At 42.5% G+C, this 25,301-nt stretch overlaps 1 protein-coding gene across 1 annotated transcript in view; it reads left to right on the forward strand.

Moving 5' to 3' along the window:
• Positions 1 to 25,301, forward strand: part of LOC136863663 (rho guanine nucleotide exchange factor 11) — a 673,199-nt gene that overhangs the window by 415,958 nt on the left and 231,940 nt on the right. The window contains exons 4-5 of the mRNA XM_068226029.1: positions 9,965 to 10,146; positions 18,267 to 18,326. Coding sequence (XP_068082130.1) covers positions 9,965 to 10,146; positions 18,267 to 18,326 — 242 coding nt within the window. The remainder of the gene's footprint in view (positions 1 to 9,964; positions 10,147 to 18,266; positions 18,327 to 25,301) is intronic.

Consider the following 25,301-nt stretch of genomic DNA (forward strand, 5'->3'; position numbering starts at 1 on the left):
AGTTGGGTTCAGAAGGCCAGCACTTTACGCAGTGCTGCACCAATCATCTTGCCGGGCTGAGTGGCTCAGATGGTTGAGGCACTGGCCTTCTGAGTCCAGTCTTGACAAGGTGCTCAAATACGTCAGCCTTGTATCAGTAGATTTACTGGTACGTGAAGAACTCCTATCGTACTAAATTCCTGCAAATCCGCGTCCCCAAAAACCGTGGAAAGTAGTTAGTGGGACGTAAAGCCAATGACATTATTATCATCATCTTACCTGCACAGTTCATAGGGGTATCTTACCTGGAGTTCCTCATAGGTACGTTATTAGAGCTTTCAGAGGACGCTCCGTTTCGACTACGCCGAAACATGTGGTTTTTACACGATGGTCCACCACCTGATATAAGCCGCTTACTGCGTGATCATTTGGATCAGTCCTTTGGTCTATGGCGAATAGGACGACATGGACCGATCAATTGGCCCGCCAATTCTCCAATGGATATTACGGAAGACTGGATTCGGAGAAGTGATTTTCTTTTGTTAGTTGCTTTACGTCGCACCAACACAGAGAGGTCTTATGGCGACAATCGGACAAGAAAGGCCTAGGAATGGTAAGAAAGTGGTCGTGGCCTTAATTAAGGTTCAACCCCCGCAATGCCTGGTGTGAACTTGGGAAACCGCGGAAGACCATCTTCAGGGCTGCCGACATTGGGGTTCGAAGCCCCAATCTCCCTGATGCGAGCTCACAGCTGTGCGCTCCTAACCGCATGGCCAACTCGCCGGGTACGGAGAAGTGAAGCCTGCAGAGTAGTCCAGGGAGGTCACTTGAACAATTGCTACGTGTTTCACATTGGTATGTCAGATGTTACACCATTTCTGCAGCGTATTGAGTTGGGAGTTCAGTTCTCAATCGATGTAGTATTTTGAGTCTCGATAGTTCGATATTCTCATAAATCCGAGCAGAAAAATTGAAGTACCGGTAACAAAAATTATAAATCTAGAGTTTCAGTTCGCGATTGCCTTGTACGTGGCGCAAGCTGAACACAGCACACGGAAGACGTGCTTGTTAAAACGCTAGATATTGACCTTGAACACAGCATGGCAGTTCTTCATTCTACACTGTACTGGTTTGGGTACATTGCGTGTGTGTGTCTGTTGGTGTGCATGTTTGATGTTTATACACAAAACCTGTTTGTCACACTTTGTCCTCTAGTGCTAACCACAATACGCAGATACACCTGACTCATCGCAAAGAGACCTGGTTCTGGTCTTACGCATACTATCCTGTAGTAAACTACTGCGAGCGATGTAGGCACGGGTGAAGTACATTTCATCTTGTTTCCTCCTACACCACGCATATTTTACTATTTTCTTCCCTGCCTTTCAGCTCCTAATGACCTGATAATACCGGTAATGTTATTTGCTTTACGTCCCACTAACTACTCTTACTGATTCTGGAGGCGCTGAGGTGCTGTAATTTAGTCTCGCAGGAGTTCTTTTTACGCGCCAGTAAATCTACCGACACGAGGCTGACTTATTTGAGCATCTTCGAATACCATCGGACTGAGCCAAGATCGAGCCTGCCAAGTTGGGGTCAGAAGGCCAGCGCCTCAACCGTCTGAGCCACTCTGCCCGGCAGCAAAAATTATTATTATTATTATTATTATTATTATTATTATTATTATTATTATTATTATTATTATTATTATTACCGGGCGAGTTGGCCGTGCGGTTAGAGACGCTTGGCTGAGAGCTTGCATCCCGGAGATAATGGGTTCGAATCCCACTGTCGGCAGCCCAGAAGATGGTTTTCCGTGGTTTCCCATTTTCACACCAGGCAAATGCTAGGGCTGTACCTAAATTAAGGCCACGGCCGCCTCCTTCCAACTCCTAGGCCTTTGCTATCCCATCGTCCTATAAGACCTATCTGTGTCGGTGCGTCGCACCGACACAGATAGGTTTTATGGCGACAGATATAACTAAGGACTAGGATCGGGAAGGAAGCAACCGTGGTCTTAATTAAGGTACAGCCCTAGCATTTGCCTGGTGTGAACATGAAAAACCACGGAAAATCATCTTTAAAGCTGCCGACAGAGGGATTCGAAGCCAGTACATCCCGAATATTGGATACTGTTCGAACTTTGGCGACTGCTACTATCAAGCTCGGTGATGATTTAAGAGTGGATTTCTGCCGCTGGTTAATTGATCAAGCACTCAATCCAGAATTTCTGTCAGGTGTATTAGTGACACATAAGGCAATTTTTATAGAAGGAGTGTTTAATATTTAGTATACCAAGGCAACCTCTAGCACCGGCTCTCAATTAATATCTAGATGGATGCAGTGAGAAGTCTGTCTCTTTGACCAATCGTCTTTTTATTAGCGTTATTTTGCTTTACGTTCCACATACTATTTATACCGTTTTCTGAGACGCTGAGGTGACGAAATTTCATATCGCAGGAGTTCATTTACGTGCCAGTATTTCTACGACACGAGACTGACGTATGTGTGCCCCATCAAATATCATCAGACTGAGCCAAGATTGAACCTGCCAAGTTGGAGGTCGGAAGATAAGGACCTCAACGGTCTCAGACACACAGACCGGTACCAATCACCTTACTTGCATAAATTTGATCGGTGTAGCTTTCCTTATGGTGACGATGGGACGGGAAAGGGCTAGTATCGGAAAGGAAGCGATCGTGGCATTCATGACGTTACAGCCCCAGCATTTGCCTGGTGTGAACATGGAAAACCACGGTAAACCACCGCTAGGGCTGCCGACAGAGGGGTTGGAACCCACTATATCCCACTCATGAGCTGTGGAATATCCCCATTCAATAGGACAAGGCAGTTCCCAGCACCGGTTCTAATTAATATCAGGATGGGTGTAGTTGGAGGTCGGTTACATCTTTTTATTAATGTTATCTTGCTCCTGTACAGTAGATACAGTACGTTACTGGAGCTTTCAGAGGACGTGTCGCTTCGACTACGCCGAACCACGTGGATTTTACACGATGGTGCAGACATTTCCTCAACGGTAGACAGGACGATGTGGAACTATCAATTGGCCAGCCCTTATTCCAGTGGATTGTTATGCCTGGGGGGACATGAGAAACAAAGTATACCGAACTGAGGTAACCACTTCGGATGACCTCCGTGAACGTATGTTTAAGCACCAGAGGATATTCTGAACCACAGTGGTGTCTTGGCTCGAATGACAAGTTGCTTTACGTCGCACCGACACAGATAGGTATTATAGCGATGACGGGGCAGGTAAGGGTTAGGAGTGGGAAGGAAGCAACCATGGCCTTAATTAAGGTACAGCCCCAGCATTTGCCTCGTGTGAAAATGGGAAACCACGGAAAACCATCTTCAGGGCTACCGACAGTGGGGTACGAACCCACTATCTCCCGAATACTGGATACTGGTAGCACTTAAGCGACTGCAGCTATCGAGCTCGGTGTACCAGTAAATGTACCGACACGAGGCTGACGTATTTGAGCACCTTCAAATACCACTGCACGGGGCCAGGTTCGAACATGCGAAGTTGGAGTCAAAAGGCTGGCACCTCAACCGTTTTAGCCACTCAACCAGGCAGGAAGCACGAAATGTAGGTACGTTTAATTTACTTAGTTGTATAATATGTCCATTTTTCGTTTGAAACAAAACGTTCGATGTGCTTCGATAATTCAATTCTGATTCTACTCATATGGATATCCTATGCCATGCATTTGTTCGTTGGCGCAAGGAACTGTCTTTCTTCTTCTACCTTTACGCAATGCACAACGGGGATCGTACCGCATTTCACGTCCCGGCGTGCGTATCCCAACCAATAATTATATCACACGCTCGTACAGGTCGCGCACTGACACAGGTTTTCAGGTCATTTCCATACTCACTAGACCACAGGGCTGACGACCACAGATATCCCTATCCCCTAAAGGACGTAACAGCAAATGAACCAGTATTAACGCTGAGAATTCAATACATCTCCAGGGTCCGAAACCGATAACTAGTGTTGTCTGAAACCCCTTAGACGGAAACTAAATACTAACAACATCAAACCAGTCTGGCGATAATGTAACGTAACATGTTGTAGACTGGTAGCCTTCAGCTGTTACCGTAGGTCAGTTGCTCGTAAACATAAAACCAGTTTGGCAAGTATATTACGTAACATCTCGTGTCATTGAATAGGGAGCGCTCAGCTGTCACAGTAGTCCATTTGCTCTTAAACATAAACAGAACGGAAACCAGTTTGGCAGGGATGGCGCGTGACTTGCCTGTTACCAAAGGAAAGCTATTCATTCACAAGAACAAGGCATACTACCTATTCTAAAAACATCGTACCCCTTTGCTCTCGAAAATAACTTCCGAGGATTACTAAAAGTTTGATATATAGTGGTTCGTCACATCGTTCTCTATTGCTACAATAAATATCTGCACGTATACACCTAACAGCCTGTATATATATATATATATTTCCGTTTATTAAGGAACCAACCTCCAGTATTTGCAGGCTGTCATTTAAAAATATCACCTCGGGTTTAGAATCGTGGAACTGTTGGAATTGCTCATTACCGCAGTTCTCCGAATCGTCTTTTTAACATGTCATCACAGAGTGCATATAGTGGTGTAACTACCGAGGGAAATGACATGTTCACCATATCATCTTTCAACGCGTGCAGTTTAAAAAAGTCTTCAAGACAGCAGTTCCTGACGTCGAGCCTCACTGCACTAAATCCACCTATAGTGTGCGTCGGAGATACATGGCTGGATCCATCTGTTCACGATGGAGAAGTGTTCCCGGACTCGTACATCCTGTTCAGGAAAGATCAGGCGCGGACATCAGTGGGTGGAGTGCTCATCGCCATGAAACCGGAACTGTGTCCTCTTCGCTTGAAGCATCTTGAGATTGACGCCGAGACCGTGTGGGTGTAATTTACAAGCAATGGTGCAAAGTTTCTCGTAGGATCAGTTTATCGAGCCCCGAAATCAGTAGAGTATATAAATGATCAACTGTTACAGTCATTCAGTAGTGTGCAGCACAAATACAAAGCTATTTATGTAACATGTGACTTCAATCTAGATAGAGACTGGCAATGTTCAGTTCCTATTCCGAAAAATCCTCTCGTGAACAACTTCCTTACCTCTACAATAGACCTATTTAATCACCAATCAGCCATCCACTGTGCAGAAAACTGAAGTTATCCCAGTGATCACTCAGCTATTAGAGCCACACTTCACCTCAAAAAGCCGTGTTCGAAGAGCATGGTAAGAACAGTATACACTTACAAAAAGGCCAACTGGAACTTGTTGTCATCATTGTTTCTTCAGTTTCTTCCCATTCCAAGCTCACTGGACGCCAGAGAGATGGGCTTAGTATGGAACGAATGGCATGACACCTTCTTCCGATGTGTAGACCAGGCCATACCGAAAGTAACCATTTCGCGTAAAAGAAATGAGAAATTCTCACTAGAAACATTATTAAATTGATCAGGAAAATGAATTCGTAGTATAAAATGTGGAAAAGTTGCACCACCGGTCTTACATGGAGGAGATACAAGAGAGTGAGGAATGACAGGAAGAAGCTCATTCACGAATCTTACAACAATTATGTCCTTAAAATAAGTGGAAATAATGAGGAGATGTGGTCATTCTTAACAATTAAACGTAGCAATTCATCATCTAGCTCTTTCTACGCTAACGGCAAGGTTATAAATAACCCACAAGACATCTGCGAGGCTTTCAGCGATATTTTTAAGGATACTATGTTAAGCCAAGCCAAATACAGTCGTTAACTTGCACTTGGTCAGGTCATCGCCTCCACCCCTCCCCTTCTGCAACTTGTTCTTCACCATGCCCGAAGTGACCGCCAGCTTATGCCCATGCTGCAACAGGCCCTGACAACATACCTGTACAGATCTTACTGCAGTGTGGGGAAGCCGTAGTCCCCTCCCTGTGCGTGCTATTCAACTACGCCATCATTAAAGGAGCCGTGCCGTCTGAGTGCAAAGTGCTACTGCGGTGCCGGTAGACAAAAAGGGCGATAAGCAAAGGGTATGCCTTTACTGGCAGGACCTAGTGTTCACGGTGCACTATGCCTTCTGGTATAGGTTAGAGCAATTTTGTTACTTTCATTGATCTGTCTTTGTCTTATCCTTGGCTTTGACAACATGAAAGTGACTGAGGTATGAGCGATGCTAGTAATACCATTCCTTATGCAGCTAGTCCCTGCTATGAATGGTGTGAAAATGTTGCTCATAGGGCCGGTTGGTGCATGCATTTCAGTGGGCTTGGCAGACTGATATGTAATAGCAACTTCTGGCTCGGTGAGGAAAGCAACGGGAAACTACCTCACTCCTCATTTCCCTAGTACGCCTTTTCAGTGATGCCTAGGCCATCTATGACAGCTGATGGAGGAGTTGTTGAGGATCCAATGAACATACATACAAGGAAAGGGTTTAAAATTACAGGCCAGAGTCTTTAACATCCGTTGTCTGTACATGCATGGAGCGGCTGATAGTAAACTTCGTGCAGGAATTCTTGCGGGAGAATAATTTGCTTAACTCCAATCAGCATGGCTTTCTCCCAGGACGTTCCAGCACAACGTTATTGACAAAGGTCGTTGATGACTGACAGTTTAACTTGGATCAACCTGATGTGATACAAATTGACTGTATCGCACTAGATTGGTCCAAAGCCTTCGACCACGTGTCACATCAGCGGCTTCTGTTGAAAATACAGTAGCTCAGCATAGGAGGCAATTTGTTGGCATGGATAAGATCCTTTCTGGAGGGTCGGACAGAGGCGCTCGATCACCGGCTGTTCCAGTAACATGTGGAGTAATACAAGATTCTGTGATCGTCACTCTCCTCTTCACTGTCTTTGTTCTCGATCTCCCGGGCTGTGTCTCATCCTCAAGGCCTCAATAGGCTGGCGATACTGTGCTGTACAGGTGTATAAGAAATAAGAAAGACGTCCTTGCTCTATAATGTGATATGGAGAATCTGTCGATGTTGTGCGGTGTAAATAATAATAATAATGTTATTTGCTTTACGTCACACTAACTACTTTTACGGTTTTCGGAGACGCCGAGGTGCCAGAATTTAGTCCTGCAGGAGTTCTTTTACGTGCCAGTAAATCTACCGATACGAGGCTGGAGTATTTGAGCACCTTCAAATACCATCGGACTGAGCCAGGATCGAACCTGGCAAGTTGGGGTTAGAAGGCCAGCGCTTCAACCGTCTGAGCCACTCAGCCCGACGCGGTGTAAATAGCCTGATTATAAATGTAAATAAGTGTACATATATGAGAATGATTAGGTCCAAAAATCCCATCACGAATTGTTATAAACTAGGGAAATATATCATCTTGCAGTGCACTAGTTTGAATATACTTGGCATAACTATCTCTGAGAATTTAACGTGGAATATACAGTGTGAAGAGGCAAGGTGCAAGGCAACAAAAATCCTGGGGTTCCTACATAGCAGGGCCATCCACTCGGCGCGCTCGGGGAGCACTGGGCAGTCAGACTAGCGCACCTTCCCCTGCCACCACTACACTGTGGCAGCGAGGAGACCTTAGACAGACGGACGGTGCTCGGACCGCGCTCACTAGATACGTACGTACAGTCGTGCGGCCGACGGCTTTTGTGGGTTTCTGACATCATATTGATAGGGCTGTTTTGCCATAATAAATATACCGCATATATAAATCGAAAGGTACTCCGATATATGGAATGTACAAGACACAAAATCAAGTGTTAAGTAAAGAATAATGTGATTTATTCAAAACTGAAATTTGAACATATCTGAGAGGAAAATTCAACATAATTTTACCAATATGAACAGATAGTACAGACCCTGAGTGACTTTTGCGTAGTCGTTTTTACGAGCTTTTGGTTTTGGAGCAAACAATCTTCTCCAAATTGAGTACAATATTTCTGGACACAGCTATTCTTAAACAATTGCGCACCGAGCTCGATAGTTGCAGTCGCTTAAGTGCGGCCAGTATCCAGTATTCGGGAGATAGTGGGTTTGAGCTCCACTGGTGGCAGCCCTGAAGATGGTTTTCCGTGGTTTCCTATTTTCACACCAGGAAAATGCCGGGGCTGTAGTTTAATTAAGGCCACGGCAGCTTCCTTCCAATTCCTAGGCCTTTCCTATCCCATCGTCGCCATAAGACCTACCTGTGTCGGTGCGACGTAAAGCAAATAGCAAAAAAACAATTGCGCAAGTTTATATCGCTCATCGTTGCACGATGTTTACTTTTGGTAAGCTTAAGAATCGAAAAGAAACGCTCACAAATGTACGTTGAGCCGAACATTGACAGAACTTTACATGCATGTTTATTCAAAAGGGGGGGTATTCTTCTTGCGGAAAGCCGCTGTAAAATTCTTCTAAACTTCGCGACATTAGAAAGCGGTCTTTAAGATGAACATTGCACTGCAATTCAATCAACTCTAATTGAAATAACTGTGGAGCACTGTCTTCACTAAGAGAAAATGGTCGAACAAATACATCTAACACCACTTCGAGTTCTGATAAGTCTGAATATCTCTTTTCAAACTCTCCGTGTAATTGGCGAATTACCTGCATATACTCATCAAAGTCGACACCTACTTTCACTGTTTGAAGCAATGGAAAATGCCCTGTGTTCCTTGCACGTAATTGGTTTTCCCATAAAATCAATCAATTTTCTTTTTGAACGCTTGAATTTTTTGCACCAAATCGCAGATATTGCGCTTTTTGCCCTGAAGCGAAGTGTTCAAAGTTTTCAGATTGGCAGTAATGTCACATAAAAATGCCAAGTCCGCTACTTAGGATCACACAAAAGAACCTCAGGCCGCCCTTTCATGTGACAATTTACCGGGCGAATTGGCCGTGCGGTTAGGAACGTGCAGCTGTGAGCTCGCATCCGGGAGATAGTGGGTTCGAACCCCACTGTCGGCAGCCCTGAAAATGGTTTACCGTGGTTTCCCATTTTCACACCAGGAAAATGCTGGGACTGTACCTTAATTAAGGCCACAGCCGCTTCCTTCCCATTCCTAGTCCTTTCCTGTCCCATCGTCGCCATAAGACCTATCTGTGTCGGTGCGACGTAAAGCAACTAGCAAAAAAAAAAGCATGTCACAGTCATGTCACAAAAGGTATATTTTTGCGATCCGAACGCAAAAAACACGAATAAGCACCTTCGCATTGGTCAACCATCCTACTTCTGCACGGTATACTCCGCATCGATGTCATCCAAGAACTCTTTGAATTGACGCTGCGTGAGTCCATGGGAGCGAAGAAAATTTACCATTCGCACAACAACTGTTCCCATTACGTCTTTAAGCCTGGCGATTTTTGCGCAGATTGCTTCCTGGTGTATCAAGCAATGGATCGCTGTCATTAGGGTACTCTCAGCCATTTTTAATTTTACATAGCTAAGGAACCCCGTGCGTAGACCACGTAAAGCAGGAATTCCATCCATCGTTACACTCGTCAACCGCTCCCATTTTAATCCCATTGACTCCAAAACACCCTCCACAGCTTGGAAAACATCGAAACCGGTAGTGGTGTCTTTGACGGCTACCAAGACTAGGAAATCCTTGGTGACCTGATGATCGTCATCCACCCCTCGAATGAAAACAACGAGCTGAGCTGTGTCCGCAATGTCGGTTGATTCGTCGAGGGCGATGGAAAAGGATACAAAATTGCTGCCATCTCCATTAATTGCTATTCCATACCAACGGCCATATCGTCTATTCTTCGAGCCACAGTTTGAGGTGAAAGAAAGATTTTGTCAAATTTCTCAACTAGATCCATAGGACAAATACATGCCGCCGCGTCCATTAGGCAGTAATTTTGTGACCCTCCAGGACATATATGTAAAATGTTATCACAATGGGAAAATATTCAGGCCCGAAAGGATTAATGAAGTAGTGTTGGATTATTTTTTAAAAGTTTGTTCGTATTTTAATGAGAGTTTATGTGAGTTGCAGGGAGACCAGGAGACAGTGTTCCATAGGCTGGAGGAACAAGAAGATGACTTTCCTCGCCGGCCGCAGAAGGAAGACCTGGATTCGGAGGAACAGACACCTCCAGCATCGGCACTGACACGCCGCCGAGCGCTCATCCCACCCAAGTTATTGGCCGATGGCTCCGAAGAAAGGAAACTGTCGTCGTAAGTGCCAACTTCAGTTCGTAGCTAAGAAACCAATTAATACTTTACGCTCAGATATAGCCTACACGAGATAAAATCCGTACCTACCTTTCAAATAAGAATGAACTATTATCATTTTTTTAGACATGATACAGGCTTTTGGGCTTATGCCGTGTCAAGAAAATAAGGTGAAATTCTTTACGTTTCGCAGAGAACTATGCTCTGCGTCATCAGAAGAAAATCTCGACTGTCCTCGAGAAAGGCTTCTAAAAAGGCCTATATCATGTCTATAAGTACGGGGCGCGAAAGCATCAATGGCAACATCATATCTTTTAATTGCTTACATTCCTTACAATATTTCTTATTTAGTAATAGACTGGGAAGGCTAATTCAGGAAGTTTCTTCCAGCTAGTAATTTAAAGGTTCTTCAAGTAATTGATTAATATTCTATTCGAAAAGAGAAACTTTATTTCTATACGCATTCAAAGCACGTTCTTTCAACATTTAAAAGGTAGATTAACTCAATTAAGGAACAACTTTTGCTGAGCTCCAGAGTATCTTGGTCAGCGTTGTCTTGCTACAAAAAAGTCAGTTGAAAAACTTTTAACAAATCAGCGCAGATTCCTTGTTTGGGTCGTATCTGAGGTTTGCTATACATCTGTACTTATAAAATGTATAATGTAATATGTTTTGTGTAAAGAATGAAGCTTATCATACCGATCGAGTGGTTACGTGGGTTGGGTCACGTAGCTGTCAAATTGCATTCGGGAGACAGTGGGTTCGAACCCCACTGTCGGCAGCCCTGAAGATGGTTTTCCATGGTTTCCCATTTCCACACTAGGCAAATCCCGGGGCTGTACCTTAATTAAGGCTAGGGCCACTTCCTTCCCACTCCTAGCCTTTTCCCGTCCCGCTGTCGCCATAAGACCTGTCTGTGACGGTGTGACGTAAAGCGAATTGTAAACAGATAAACTTATTTTTTTACTTACTCCGTATTTTCAGCTACAGAATTGTATCTAGGAGGACGAAACCTCAGTTTCTGTTTCTCGAATCTCATCAGCTGACATCCTGAAGATATTGACCATAAACTCTCTTTTCTCTATAACATACTGTACAATGCTGCCCTAATTCAACTTTAGTGCATGCTATGTGAATCCATTTAATTATATAATGTTGTTTCCTGTTTACGATGAGGGATATCGTAATCATCACTCACTAGCTTTGTGTACTCAGTACATGTGTGAGCAAAGACTTGTGTTGCTGCGATGTCATTTTCGGTATGTGCATTACAATTAATTCGTGGGGAATAGGACTGGAAAGAAAACTCGACTGTGATCTTTAAAATGATATCATCCCCAAAAATTATCTTTGAGTTTATTTAGGAACTCATGGACATTCCATGGATACTCGCCTCACTGGAGACAATTTTTTGCACAGCTAAGCACGTTAGGCAATTTATTTACCGTGTTTATTTATTTTTAATTATTACTCAAACCTGATGGCATAAACGTGGATGCTTTGTTTATTGACTTCAGAAAAGCACACGAGAAAGTACATACTTAATAATGGGCGATTTTCGAATATTGGTAGTTCCGGTAATTATAAATTTTCTGTGGATAAATATTTAGTTTCTCTTATTTATTGGTTCAGATTTTGTCTCTGCTGTTCCGGACAATCTTGTCACTAAATGTGCTGTATCCGTGTGAATGGCCGGTAGTCTTACGTGCATTGTATGGAGAGGAAAGTGTCGAGTATTTATGTGATTAACTTAACATTCAAGAATCGTAGAAAATAATATAGCTTACCGACAGGACAAGGAAGACAGAAATAAAGAGAAAATCCAGATTATCTCCTCCCCATTTGTCCTCAGTCAACATTATTCAAGTGTCCAAGCAGACTTTGAACGAGCCTTCAACTGAATATGTGAGATTGTGACTGCTATTAACCTCCATTCAGGGAATCTGTGATGTAGCAGGCAGGGCCATTGCTTGCTGGTCAGGGCGAAAGGTACAGTTGGCCCAAAATGTACTGGCACAACAGCTTATTCCTGGCTGGTGGGTATACGAGGCATATTTTTTCCATATACACCGCATATAAGTGCTACCTTCCATAATATAACGCGCCATGCTGTCCAAAGTACCTGCCCACACTATCAAAATACATTGTTGCAACATCAAATGTGTCTCTGCTGCATACAAAAAGGTATTGGCACAGGTAACTGCATCTGGGATTAGTGATGCTTGTGAGGTACAAGCAACGCCATTTTCTAACGCGATACACAATGCATGTTCTTGACAGACCACTCGCTAGTCTGCAGAGGTATTATGCGCCAGTTGCCACAATGAGTCCTAAGGCAAAGGAACATGCAGTGTCGTTCCGTGATAGAGCAGTGTTGCTCCATTCACAAGGGAAAAGCTATCAACAGAACTTTCATTTAGCTACACTGCAGTAAGGACCATCATTAATAAAATACAAGGAGACCAGTACAATAGTAAACAAGCGTCGATCTGAATGTCCGAAAGTCCTTACAACCCGAGAGCGTAGACGAATCATCAGCCTCCCTCAGAGAGAACCGTTTACAAATGCAGGAACTATTGCTATGGATATTCAATGTCCAACAAGGGAGTGTACCTTCAAACTATACGCAATGATTTGAATGGGTTTAATACGCTTGTTATTTGCAGTTTGCGAAGGAATACAGCAGTAAACCGATCGAATTTTGGAACAGGTTATATTTGCGGACGAATCGAAGTTCAACGTGTTCGAATCCGATGGAAGGAAGAAAGTGCGGCACAAGCCCAACACAGAACTGCAAGTCAGACACATGCTTCCCACGGCCAAACATGGCGGTGGAGGTGTCATGGTATGGGGATGTGTCCGGCGTAATCCATAGTACAATGGATCATATGAAATACATCAACGTGTAGCGAGGTAATGTGCTCGCTAGTGTGTGCAGAAATTAGGACTGGATGGGGTATTTTATTTCCAGAAAGACAACGATCCAAAAAATTCTGCCTTGAAAACCTGGAAGTAGTTACTGTATAACGCTCCTCGAAGGGTGTTTACTCCACCGCACAGTCCCATCTCAACCCAATTGAGAACCTGCGAGCTCATCTCGACGAACAAGTCAGACAACGAGTTCGTACGGAAAACAGCACTTTAATTCGTGGGGAATAGGACTGGAAAGAAAACTCAACTGTGATCTTTAAAATGATATCTTCCCCAAAAATTATCTTTGAGTTTATTTAGGAACGCATGGACATGGAGGTATGGTCAAAAATTACCCCTGATGTGACTCGAAATGTAATCACCAGCATACCTAGGCGTTTAAAGGCTATTATCAAAGCAAAAGGAATGCACACTAGCTATTTTATTGTGCATTTTCGCGAAGGAAACCAACACGCTAATCAATTTCAAGTGCATGCCAATACTTCATGGTCTGAAGAAGAGAGACATTTATGTTCGTAAAGCTGTATTTTGATGGTATGTGCAGGTACTTTGGACTGCCTGGTAATGTATATTCTGCAATGTAGCAATTACGTGTGTTGTTTACTGACATACAGTACATATCTGGTTTTTTGTTCCCACCAGCCCCTAAAAGTGTACGTGTGCAAATATTTTTGGGCCGACTGTATACAGCGTTTGATGGAGCATCACGTTGAAGTGAACTGCCTGGGAGAGAATAAAGGTTCGGTCAAGCAGAAAGCGAACTATCTGCGTGGTCAGATCGCAAGCACGAACTGCGTCACACATGTGAGTCCGGCCCTGTTTTACTGCCGGATGCCCTTCCTGACGCCAATCCTATATGGAGAGATGTAATCACTATTGCGTTTTTCTGTGGTGGTTGGTACTGTGATATGTTGTCTTAATATGAAGAGGAGAGTGTTAGGACGGACACAAACACCCAGTCCCTGAGCCAGAAGAATTAATCAGAAGCGATTAAAGTTCCCGGCCCGGCCGGGAATCGAACCCTGGACCCTCTGAACCGAAGACCAGTACGCTGACCATTGAGCCAACGAGTCGGACTCTCTTGTAATAATGCATCATTCGGGTCAAAGAGAACGCGAGCTGACGTGGCGGTGCGATCGAGTCCGCGGCGGGCAGTCTTCCGCTTGTAATTTTCTACACAATTCGCGTGGGCTGTCCCCAAAAGACAAAGACAAATTAACTGATCTAGTGCGTGATCACGAACACTTTTACGACACACGCCACGCCGATTACAAAGATATGTCGAAGAAGGCGGAAACGTGGAAAGTATGCATTTATTTAGTTAGTTGCGTATGTCAGTTGAATAAATAACTCTGTAAAGCTAAAACATGGGAAAACCGGTCTTCAAATTAAATCAATTCACGACACTTATCTCGTTTTTATTTATCTTATGCACCCAATTATTTTTCGTTTTGCTTACTCAAAGCGAACAGAAGAAGTAATTCGTCGGAGGAACTGCTGGACATTACAACCAAGAAAGAAGATATTGAATTAAGTTGGTGTGCTCTTGGTTGCGACTGCTTTTCATACTGGTTCGCCCTGACTAGTCCGCATTCTGTTGGACTACCACTGTCAGCTTGCATTCTGAAGACAGTTGGTTCGAATCCCACTGTCGACAGCCCTGAAGATGGTTTTCCGTGGTTTCCCATTTTCACACAAGGCAAATGCTGTAGCTGTACCTTAATTACTGCCACGGCCGCTTCCTTTCCACTCTTAGCAATTTTCCATCCCCTCGTCGCCATAAGACCTATGTGTGTCAGTGCGACGTAAAGCAAATTTTTAAAAAATATTGGACTACCCCATTCCATGATGGTCTGCGGTTATTTCATCCGCGCGAACAGTTCGCTTTCTGTTTGACTGAAGCTTAAATGAAGCATGTGCAGTCAGGCTCCACTCTATAGTGAACGATGGCATGCGCGGTCTTAAGTCGCAGATTCCGTTAACTTACCTTTTAAGTGAAACATGTAGCAGACTTAATGTTTATTAATCTTTCGGGACCCTCACTCTAGCAGTTACATTCACTGTCATATCTATGTGAAGACCTGGATGTCATCTAGAAGACATTCAGCAGATGATCTCAACATCAAGGGTTCATATTTTAGAACTAAAACCCTGCTCAGAAACACCTTAGAAATAAAATATCTGTCCTAGATTACTAAGATAAACATAAACAACACGATGGCTTTGAAACATGATAGGCAAAAAGAGTGGCCACAAAAGTCCTGATATCTTTAATGCATAACGTAATGGGACTAGTAGAAGAAAATGGGATTTGAAGCAAAGGTTGTACAAAGGATGGAGAGACGTGTCTAATTACGAGCAGACTGATTCTGCCGGTCACGAAGTAATAATCCCACAAAGGGCAATAGTAGAATGATTTCCAGAAAGAAAGTGATCCCGGGAAGACCCAGAACTAGAAAGAGAACGTAACTTGAGCATGATCTGGGCGAACCAGGAGTTGATCGAGACTAAATAGAGATAATGAAGGACTGTATCTGATGGAGGCAAATTTGGAGAAGAAGCACATAATAGGTGAACGCTTGACATGATGATGATGGTGCCATAACGAAGCTTTCGTTCCCGTAACTAATTTCGCCTATTCAAAAATAAATTGAAGTCCGATGCAGTACTGTCAGCGGTACAGTTTTTAGATTAGTTGCCCTCATATGGATTTATTATAACAACTCAAATGTATTAAAAATATATGCAAAGTGCGTCTAAATTACACCGACAAAAATCAGAGATGCTGTTCGTGCTTTATAAAGAACGATGGCGCAATGGAATTGGCGGAGAAAATTTTTATTTTCGAGAAAATGAGATTGTCCGCCTCTGTGGTGTAGTGGCTAGTGTGATTAGCTGCTACCCCGGAGGTCCGGGTTCGATTCCCGGCTCTGCCACGAAATTTGAAAAGGGGTACGAGGGCTGGAACGGGATCAATGGGAGGTCAACTGAGTAGAGGTGGTTCGATTCCCACCTCAGCCATCCTGGAAGTGGTTTTCCGTGGTTTCCCACTTCTCCAGGCAAATGCCGGGATGGTACCTAACTTAAGGCCACGATCGCTTCCTTCCCTCTTCCTTGTCTATCCCTTCCAATCTTCCCATCCCCCCACAAGACCGCTGTTCAGCATAGGAGGTGAGTCCGCCTGGCACTGGTCATCCCCCGATCCAGAGTCTGAAGCTCCAGGACACTGCCTTTGATGCGATAGAGGTGGGATCCCTCGCTGATTTCGAGGGAAAAACCGACCCTGGAGGGTAAACAGAAGAAGAAAATGAGCTTACTTTGTTACTTCCGGACGCGCGATTCAAATCGACAAATTCGCCATATTTGCTGTGCCAGAGAGCATAATGCTGCCCACTGCTGTGCTCCAGGGAAGGGAGGGGAGGGGAAGTGTGAGATAATGCTTCGCGCGAACGCACGAGTTTCTTCGTTCGACTCGCGCGGACTCTTACAGGCGATATCCACAGTTGGTTCATAAAGCAGCCGTAATTGCACACACACAGTGCAAGAACACGCAGTAATTAAGACACACGATGCACCAGATCGTTTCTCCTCTCGTCTGTTGGCCCTAGTAACGTTCTTTATTATTTAACATGAGCGAAGATGCATCACTGCCGCCACACCATCGTGCATTCATTTATGCATAACATTGTAAAAGGAATGAAATACTGAACGAAGGAAACAATTGTTTGATAACAGTAAATGTTCAAAACCTCCTCCCCTTCCACTTCGATCTTCACGTAACAACAAAAGTCCATGAGAGTTAAATCGGCCGAGCGCGGAGGCCATTTAACTTGCACACCACGACTTACCCATCTTCCCGAACAGTGACCAGTGACAGTAACACGGCGAGTGAAATGCGTTGGACTGCCATTATGACACAGCCATATTCACTTCCGAATACCTAGAGGAACATCTTCCATTAATCCAGGCAGTGATTCTACAAAGAAATGGTAGCATTCCTCCCCGTTCAGGCAAGGAGGAAGGACATGCGGCCCAAGTAAATAGTCACCAACAACGCCGGCCCAATGACACTAAACCGATCTTAAGTGTGAGCACTACTGCCACACGAAGGTTGAGTGAAGAGGTTGGCGGCGATTAGGGTTTCGTACGCCATAAATCAGTGTGGTTTCTCTCCCGTTGCCATTTGTTGCACCATAGGCTAGGTGCATATCAGCCATTTCTTCATTGGTGTACCGAGGCGGAGCCATTCTCATCAACTTTCACCGCAAACTTATTAGCCAATTTGGACAGAACAGTCTACTGGGGCAGGGAAGGGACTGCGCTAAACGAACGAGAAAATTGTGCATTCGCGCGAAGCATTATCCCCCCATGCGTTCTGGCACAGCAAATATGGCGAGTTTGTCGATTTGAATAGCGCGCCCGGAAATAAAAATGTAGCCTTATTTTCTCGAAAAGGAAAGTTTTCTCCGCCAATCTGATTGCGTCATCGTTATTTACATAACATGAAGAGCATCCCTGATTTATTTTGTCGCTATAGTTCAGATACACCCTGTATACGCTCGTTAGAATCAGTTCACGGAATGCTTTTAACAGTTTACTATATATGAACAGTCTGTACTTCATTTCGTTCAGAATAATAAAATACTAGTATCTTAAGCACTTCTCATTTTTAGAGACCGGGCGAGTTGGCCGTGCGGTTAGGGGCGCGCAGCCGTGAGCTTGCATTCGGGAGATAATGAGTTCGAACCCCATTGTCGGCAGCCCTGAAGACGGTTTTCCGTGGTTTTCCATTTTCACGCCAGGCAAATGGTGGGGGGCTGTACCTGAACTAAGGCCACGGATGCTTCTTTCCCACTCCCACGCCTTTTCTATCTCGTCATCGCCATAAGACCTATCCGTGTCGGTGCGACGTAAAGCAATATGTAAAAAAAGAAGAAGACATAATAGAAAGGAAAAACTTGCCTAGAATTTGGCAAAGAGGAACGATGTCCGCAATCTACACACCATTAAGTATTATTATTATTATTATTATTATTATTATTATTATTATTATTATTATTATTATTATTATTATTATTATTATTATACTATTTTAAATCTAGTCTGAGCTCTTCAAAGTAAATTAATTGATAGATTTAGAAAGATACTTTTTAAGTATTTATATTGATTTCCGTTAATTATGATTGCTTCAGAGTTTTCAATCCGTGCTATGGTGTTGCTGCCCCTGCCCATTACTGCAGGAAATCTAGCAGGTAAGCATCGTTAGGCTGACGACGCCTGATTTCGAGCTAATATTAACTGTGTTACAGTAGAAGGAGAACAGTCAAGTCTGATCCCACTAATTCATTGCGTGTGAATGATACCTGATATTATGCTGTGCTTGAAGAGAATAACCAAAAGCTAGTTTCATGTCTTTCACTTATTCAACAGCAATTAACACCGTTTTTATGTGTGTGTAGAAACGAATTGTTTATCTGTGTTACCGTTAGATCTTTGGTATGTGTTTTAACTAACAAATCACGGCGGAAGCTGAATTTTATTTTGAGTTGTCGAAAGTTTGAGATATAGAGAATTCTCGCCTTTGAAGATTGCACGTAATCGAATCTCGTATTTAACCATAATAAAAACTAACCCGACGTATTCTGTCATTTTAATTACAATACTTATTATGGCAAGTTGTTGAAGACAGAATGCATACATGAGGAACGTGAAACACACCACCATTTACTTCTTCTTATTCTTATTCTTATCCTTATTCTTTATTCTTATTCATTATCTGTTTACCCTCCAGGACTCTGGGTCGAGGGATACAACTGGGGAGGATGACCAGTACCTCGCCCAGGCGGCCTCACCTGCTATGCTGAACAGGGGCCTTGCGAGGATGGGAAGATTGGAAGGGATAGGCGAGGAACAGTGAAGGAAGCGGCCGTGGCCTTAAGTTAGGTACCATCTCGGCATTTGCCTGGAGGAAAGTGGGAAACTGCGGAAAACCACTTCCAGAATGGCTGAGGTGGGAATCGAACCCACTTCTACTCAGTTGACCTCCCGAGGCTGAGTGACGCCGTTCCAGCCCTCGTGCCAAGGTTCAAATTTCGTGGCAGAGCCGGGAATCGAATCCGGGCCTCCGGGGGTGGCAGGTAATCACGCTAACCACTACACCACAGAGGCGGACTACCTCCGTCAAAAGTGTGGGAAAATTCGTTGGTTTCCTCCGTTTTTCACCCTCAAGCTTCTTTTCTTCTACATAGGCTTGAACAACAGTTATTGTTGTAAAACATTTGCATTCGAATGACTCTGTGTGTGGGATAGAAGAATAGTCGGTGCACTTAACGCCTGGTCTAATGACGATCGAGGAGTGGGTTCGTACAGCTCCAACTGCCTATAGGCAACGCAGGACAGATAAGCCGCTATGTAAACATGCCGAAGTAGGATGGGAAGAAATACTGTACTACGTTAAGGAACAATAACACACAAACCCATAAATGATGTACTGCGCAGTTAATGTACACGCGTGCACATAAATGGTGTCCCGACATAAACAATCAATACTGCACCACTCCAGTACTGAAAATGAGGGAAGGAGTGAAGGGGTAGTGCCGAAGGCACAGTGACCCACCTTCTCGCTTAACGCTTTGCTGCATGTAGACAGCCCGCTACAAGACTTTGTGTGATTGAAATGGGCACAGTGGCGGATGTATTGAAGTATAGTATTAGGTAACCTACTCTGATAATTGGAGTAACAAGAAGTAAAAGAGGTTTTTAACCGAAAGGTATTTGATACTAGTTAGAAATATTTTGTAGCTGCTTTATATCGGGTCCGTAATTTGAAAACATCTTTTACTGGTTCGTAACTTTTTTCTAGACTTTACTTTACTTGTTTAATGTCTTGTTAATTATCACAGAATTTAAGAAAAGGACACTGGAATTTTCTCCAGCAAGAGATCCTTGACGTGCGGACATTGAACGATGCAAATTAGTCATATTTAAACACTCTCAAATGTCACCACTCTCACCCGGCAACGAACCCACATCTAGGGAACAGTGGCTGGCTGACCGCACTATTGGGGTTCGCTAATGCATGGCACTAGTTTAGCATGTACGTGAAGGACATATGGGAAACGTGAGGAAAAGCCACGCTCAAGGTAAATGCCCTGTATGCCTGTACTCGAACCTCGGATCTCCCAATGCATCACCTCCCCGGTCCTAGCGTATAGCGCGCGTTCGAGTTTTCCACTCGTTACAGCTTGTTTTACTCACACACACACTCGAACACATAGCCTTCCGGCGAGTCGAACTCCTGTCCTCCACACGGCCTGAGTCAGTTGAAAAACTAATAAGTCGCACTGTATTTCACGTAACTGTCTGACGTGCTCACTCCTCGCTGAAATGACTCGTCACAGACGCGCAACCGTCTCGTAACTGCATGCGTTCACTCGCGACTGATTCACCCAAGATTATTCGCCTGGTTTGGTCTTTATATAAGACTGCGGGACTTTCTCTTAGTTTCCACTGCCAGATCATTCTGGGCGGTTTCCTCGCCGGTAATTAGCTTCCAGCTTCTTCTAAGGAGCTTATTTGTCAGGAGCCTCAACAATATCGCCAGCAGTATTGTTTTGCTCAATGCAGGCCCGCACACAATCTCGACGCTGCACCGTTATTACCACTTATCACCGCCATTGTAAACTTCCACTAACCCCACCCCCAACCAAATATTAGGTATCGTCCCGTCGTTCGTCTGGAGATAAAGTGGAAAATCATCGGAAACTCTTCTAAGAGGAGTGAAAGTGGGATTTTGAACATATTTTATCAACTATGTTATCCAATGTCGAATAGAGATGCAGTAGTAGTAACATCATGAATTGTAATTGATTACCACTCCTGCAGTACTACGCACGCTCTTCCCGTATCTCATATGCTTAAACATCACATCAACACTATCAGCATTTCAAAGCTAATGGAAGGCATTTTGAACAGTTCATGTAAGTAAACGTTTCACTTGGACTGCTTGTACGTTCTGTTCCTGTGTGTTTGCCATTATTACTGTACTGTGTAGAATGGTATAAAATGAGGCCTAGCATGTAAATAAAGCATTTCCGGACCCATGTCCATATAATATATTTTCTTTTTCTACGTGTGAGGCATGTGTTCTGAAAGTTTGACGGTACCTCATTATCAAACCTGTATATTAGAGTGCTTCATCTGACATTTCAACTTGAAATAATGTGCTCAAAAATGGTTTGCTTATTCTGGTTTATTTTACTCCTTATTTTTATATGTGTATGTACTTAGTCACGAGAAGTATATACTAATAAAAAACAACATGCAGTCAGGTATTCAAAAGTAACAGAAACGCAACAAAGGACAAACTTCGTAATGTGGTATTTTGAACACAAAATTATAGTTCATAGTGTGGCAGATCAAAACCGTGTATAGCCACCTTGGGCTTTGGAGCATGCTTGAACAAATAATCCAACGCGTTTTGGGGCAGATTATCCCGCTCTTTGATTGCAGTTTCAATCAGTTGTTGAATGTTAGCAGGACAATTAAGACGGTGGACAACTGCTCTCTTCACTTCACACTATGCATGTTCAATACATTTTATGTACACAGAATATGCTGACCACACCATGCGTCTCAAGGAACGGATTTACAACTATAGTTCGATGGGCACGATTATTAACATCCACTAGTGTAAAACCCTCATCCCCAGTGGCAGCAAATCATATAACCACAGGTTGAAGGATGTTGTCTCTGTACACCAGATCAGTTACGTTAACCGTGGTTAGGAAAACGAGGCGTACGTCGACTAAACATGAGCCCACCCCCAAAACATGACGGTGACGGAAATACCTTGCTACTGATGGCGCTCCAGCAGGAAGGGGTCGTTCCAGCTGTCACTGGATCGTCTCAAACTCTAATTTAAGAGTGTCCGTTCAAAACGTACTATTTCCACTTTAAGAAGGTGGGAAAACCGCAAGAAACGTAAAATAAAAGGCGCGTGGAACGTATCCATGATCGTGTTTGGTACAACTTTTAAGGAATTACATATTGCTGGCCTGAATTGCCCAATGCAATCGATAACATTAAACTGCTGTAATGCATGTGGACAAAATGCTGTTTTATTTTTTGGAAGCGGAAATAACATCTTTTGAACAGACACTTCTCAGTTATCATGCTGCAGATAAGAGCGTAAGTCTCCACTCTTTCTTGTTGCCCACCTCAGAAGAGCTATCTTACGATGAGCTCTGAGAGGAGCTATTGGGTCAGACTTCTTTGATATCAGTCCTTCGTCGTGCAGCCGACTTCCCACTGTTTGATCTCACACACTCACTAAGATATACCTACGACGTTCTGAAAGCAACAAATACCCATCCTCCTTGTGAGGAAAGTGTCGTGAAAGTTTAGCTTACATTATTGTTACATTCTGTATATCAGGGTGTTTCAACTGATGCCCACTGTCTATCAGTAACCGTTGGTTGATCATTGAACTTTTTCCAAACTCTGGAAGATATCACTATAACTCACTCCAATACGGGCGGCAACTTCCTCGTATTGCCATCATTCTTGCAGTCGCAATTCGAATGCGGTCATCAGCAAACATGGGTACTCTTGCTCTGTTTACCTCAGTCATACACGTGCCGTCTCTTCTCCACCTACCTTAAAAGTGTTGTTAAACACGACAAGTGCTTCCTATCGGACAAATATCGAATCTGATCTGGGTTTATGCGTCACTATGCGTCTCAGAAATTGGCCTGCAGTACATACTGTAAACATGCTTGAGGTACCGCGACATACTCTATACCGTGTGAAATCGTAATATGCAAAACATTTTCAGCACTGTAATTCCGTGACGGAACACGATATTGAAGAATTGATTTCACAGGATTGTTTCCACGCAGGGGGTTGATAAATTTAGGGGGTAAACATACTCCTGTAAACTCATAAAGTACCGTTTTCAACGCAAATATTTTAAAATGGAATGTAGGTATGTTCCTTGTCGCGTTACAAATTAGCCACAGAAATTATTGATAACAAAATATGTTTCACGTTACTATTTTATGTATGTATGTATTTATTTTATTTTATTTATTTCATTTCAATATAGGCACCTGAGCCAAGGCTCTTCTTGGTGCAATACAAATAAATGACAATGGCAGCTATATTCACAATCTGATTACAAAATAAAATACAGTAAGTATATAATTTAACATGGTATAAGAGATAAGATAGGACAAAGCTTCCTAACCATAATTACCATACTACTTCAGGTATTTAGTTAAATTACTTTTGAAGATAGATAAAGTTGGTAACATTTTTATATTTTTTGGAAGCGAGTTATACATAGTTATAGAAAAATGCCAAAGAGAGTTTTGACCATAACTAGTGGAATGAATCTGATTGTAGTGAATATTATAAATAATTCTTGTTTCATAATTATGAATCTGTGAATTGGTAATTACTGATGTGTTTGAGCGGACTAATTTGTTTTGAATTTTATAGATCATAATTATAGAAGCCTTTATGCGGAGGTTTGGAAGTGATAATATATTACAATATTTATACAGATCTTTAGTCGGTGTCAGAATGGGCAGTTTGAAAATTATTTTTAGTGCTCTCTTCCTAAGGACCTCTACCTTTCCAAATAATTCTTTATTACAGCATGCCCAGACATGTATCATATAAGAGATGTGGCTTTCAATAAGAGCATAGTAAATACCCTTCAACAACCCACGAGAAAACTTATATCGCAATCTACTGAGGATACCAATCACAGGGATAATTTTATTACAGATAGTCTCCACGTGATTACTCCACGACAGATTTTCATCTATAATCAGTCCTAAGAATTTAGTACTGTGCACTTTCATTACTCTTTGATTGAAGAAAAGCAGATTTTTATCCAAATTTAATACATATAAAGGTTTGTGAAAATTTATGTAGTTTGTTTTTGTTAGATTTATCGTTAATCGGTTGGAATTAAGCCATGTTTCAAGTAATCGAATATCCTGCTGCATATTTTGTTCGAGTTCCTGATTGCTAGAGCCTGTATAAAAAATATTAGTGTCATCAGCAAAAATGGATAGTCTTCCATTTAATTTAAGGTGACCAATATCATTAATGAAGATAAGAAACAATAAAGGCCCAAGCACAGATCCCTGAGGCACACCAATTGAGATCACCTTCACATTACTCTGATTATTATTACATGTAACAAACTGCTCCCTATTAGAGAGGTAAACAACAAACCAATCCAATGCAATGCCTCTAATGCCTGCTGCTTCTAATTTATGTAATAAAATTTTATGATCAACTGTGTCAAAAGCCTTTTTAAGATCTATAAATAAACCAGCTGCTAACATACCTGAGTCTAAGGCTTGTTGTAGTTTAATAATAATATCCTCAATAGCATTACTGGTACTCGAGTGTGGTAGGAAACCATACTGAAATTGATAAAAATATTTATTATTTAACAAAAAATCTAATAATCTTTTTTTAACCACTTGTTCTAAAATCTTAGATAAAGGAGGTAGTACGGAGATTGGTCTGTAATTACTTACATCAAATTTATCCATGCCTTTATAGATTGGTACAACTCTGGCGATTTTAAGTTTGGCTGGTACTTTACCCTCTGATAGAGATTTGTTAACTAATTTTGTGATGTGAGGTATAATAAATTTGGAGAGTCTCTTTACAAGAATATTACTAATACCAAAACAGTCAACACTACAACTGTTTTTAAGATTATTAATTATTTGTTCAATTTCATTTTCATTAGTAGGGGTTAAAAATAAGGAATTAGATGGGCCAGGCTCAAGGTGAGGGTATTTACACTGAGGAATTTTCTTAGCTAAAGACAGACCCATATCAGTGAAATAGTTATTAAATATAGTAGAAATTTGACTAGAATCAGTCACCAACTTATCATTTACTTTCAGTTGTATTTCTTCATTGTTACTGTTATTAGTTGTTAGAATATTATTAATAACTTTCCACTGATTATTTGTGCTGTTTAACTTATTGATATAATAATTATTTTCTAGATCTCTTTTCATTCTAGTAACCCTGTTACGTATGTCTTTATAGTCTTGTATTAACTGCTGTGAAACATAGCCACATCCCATACTAAATCTCATCTGTTGTCTTTTAATTTTATAATATAATTTATTTTTTTGTTTGATTAAATTTAACAGCTCTGAAGTAAACCATGGGCAAAAGGGTCTAACTTT

Source organism: Anabrus simplex, chromosome 2 (genome assembly GCF_040414725.1).
Source record: "Anabrus simplex isolate iqAnaSimp1 chromosome 2, ASM4041472v1, whole genome shotgun sequence".
Lineage (NCBI taxonomy): Eukaryota > Metazoa > Arthropoda > Insecta > Orthoptera > Tettigoniidae > Anabrus > Anabrus simplex.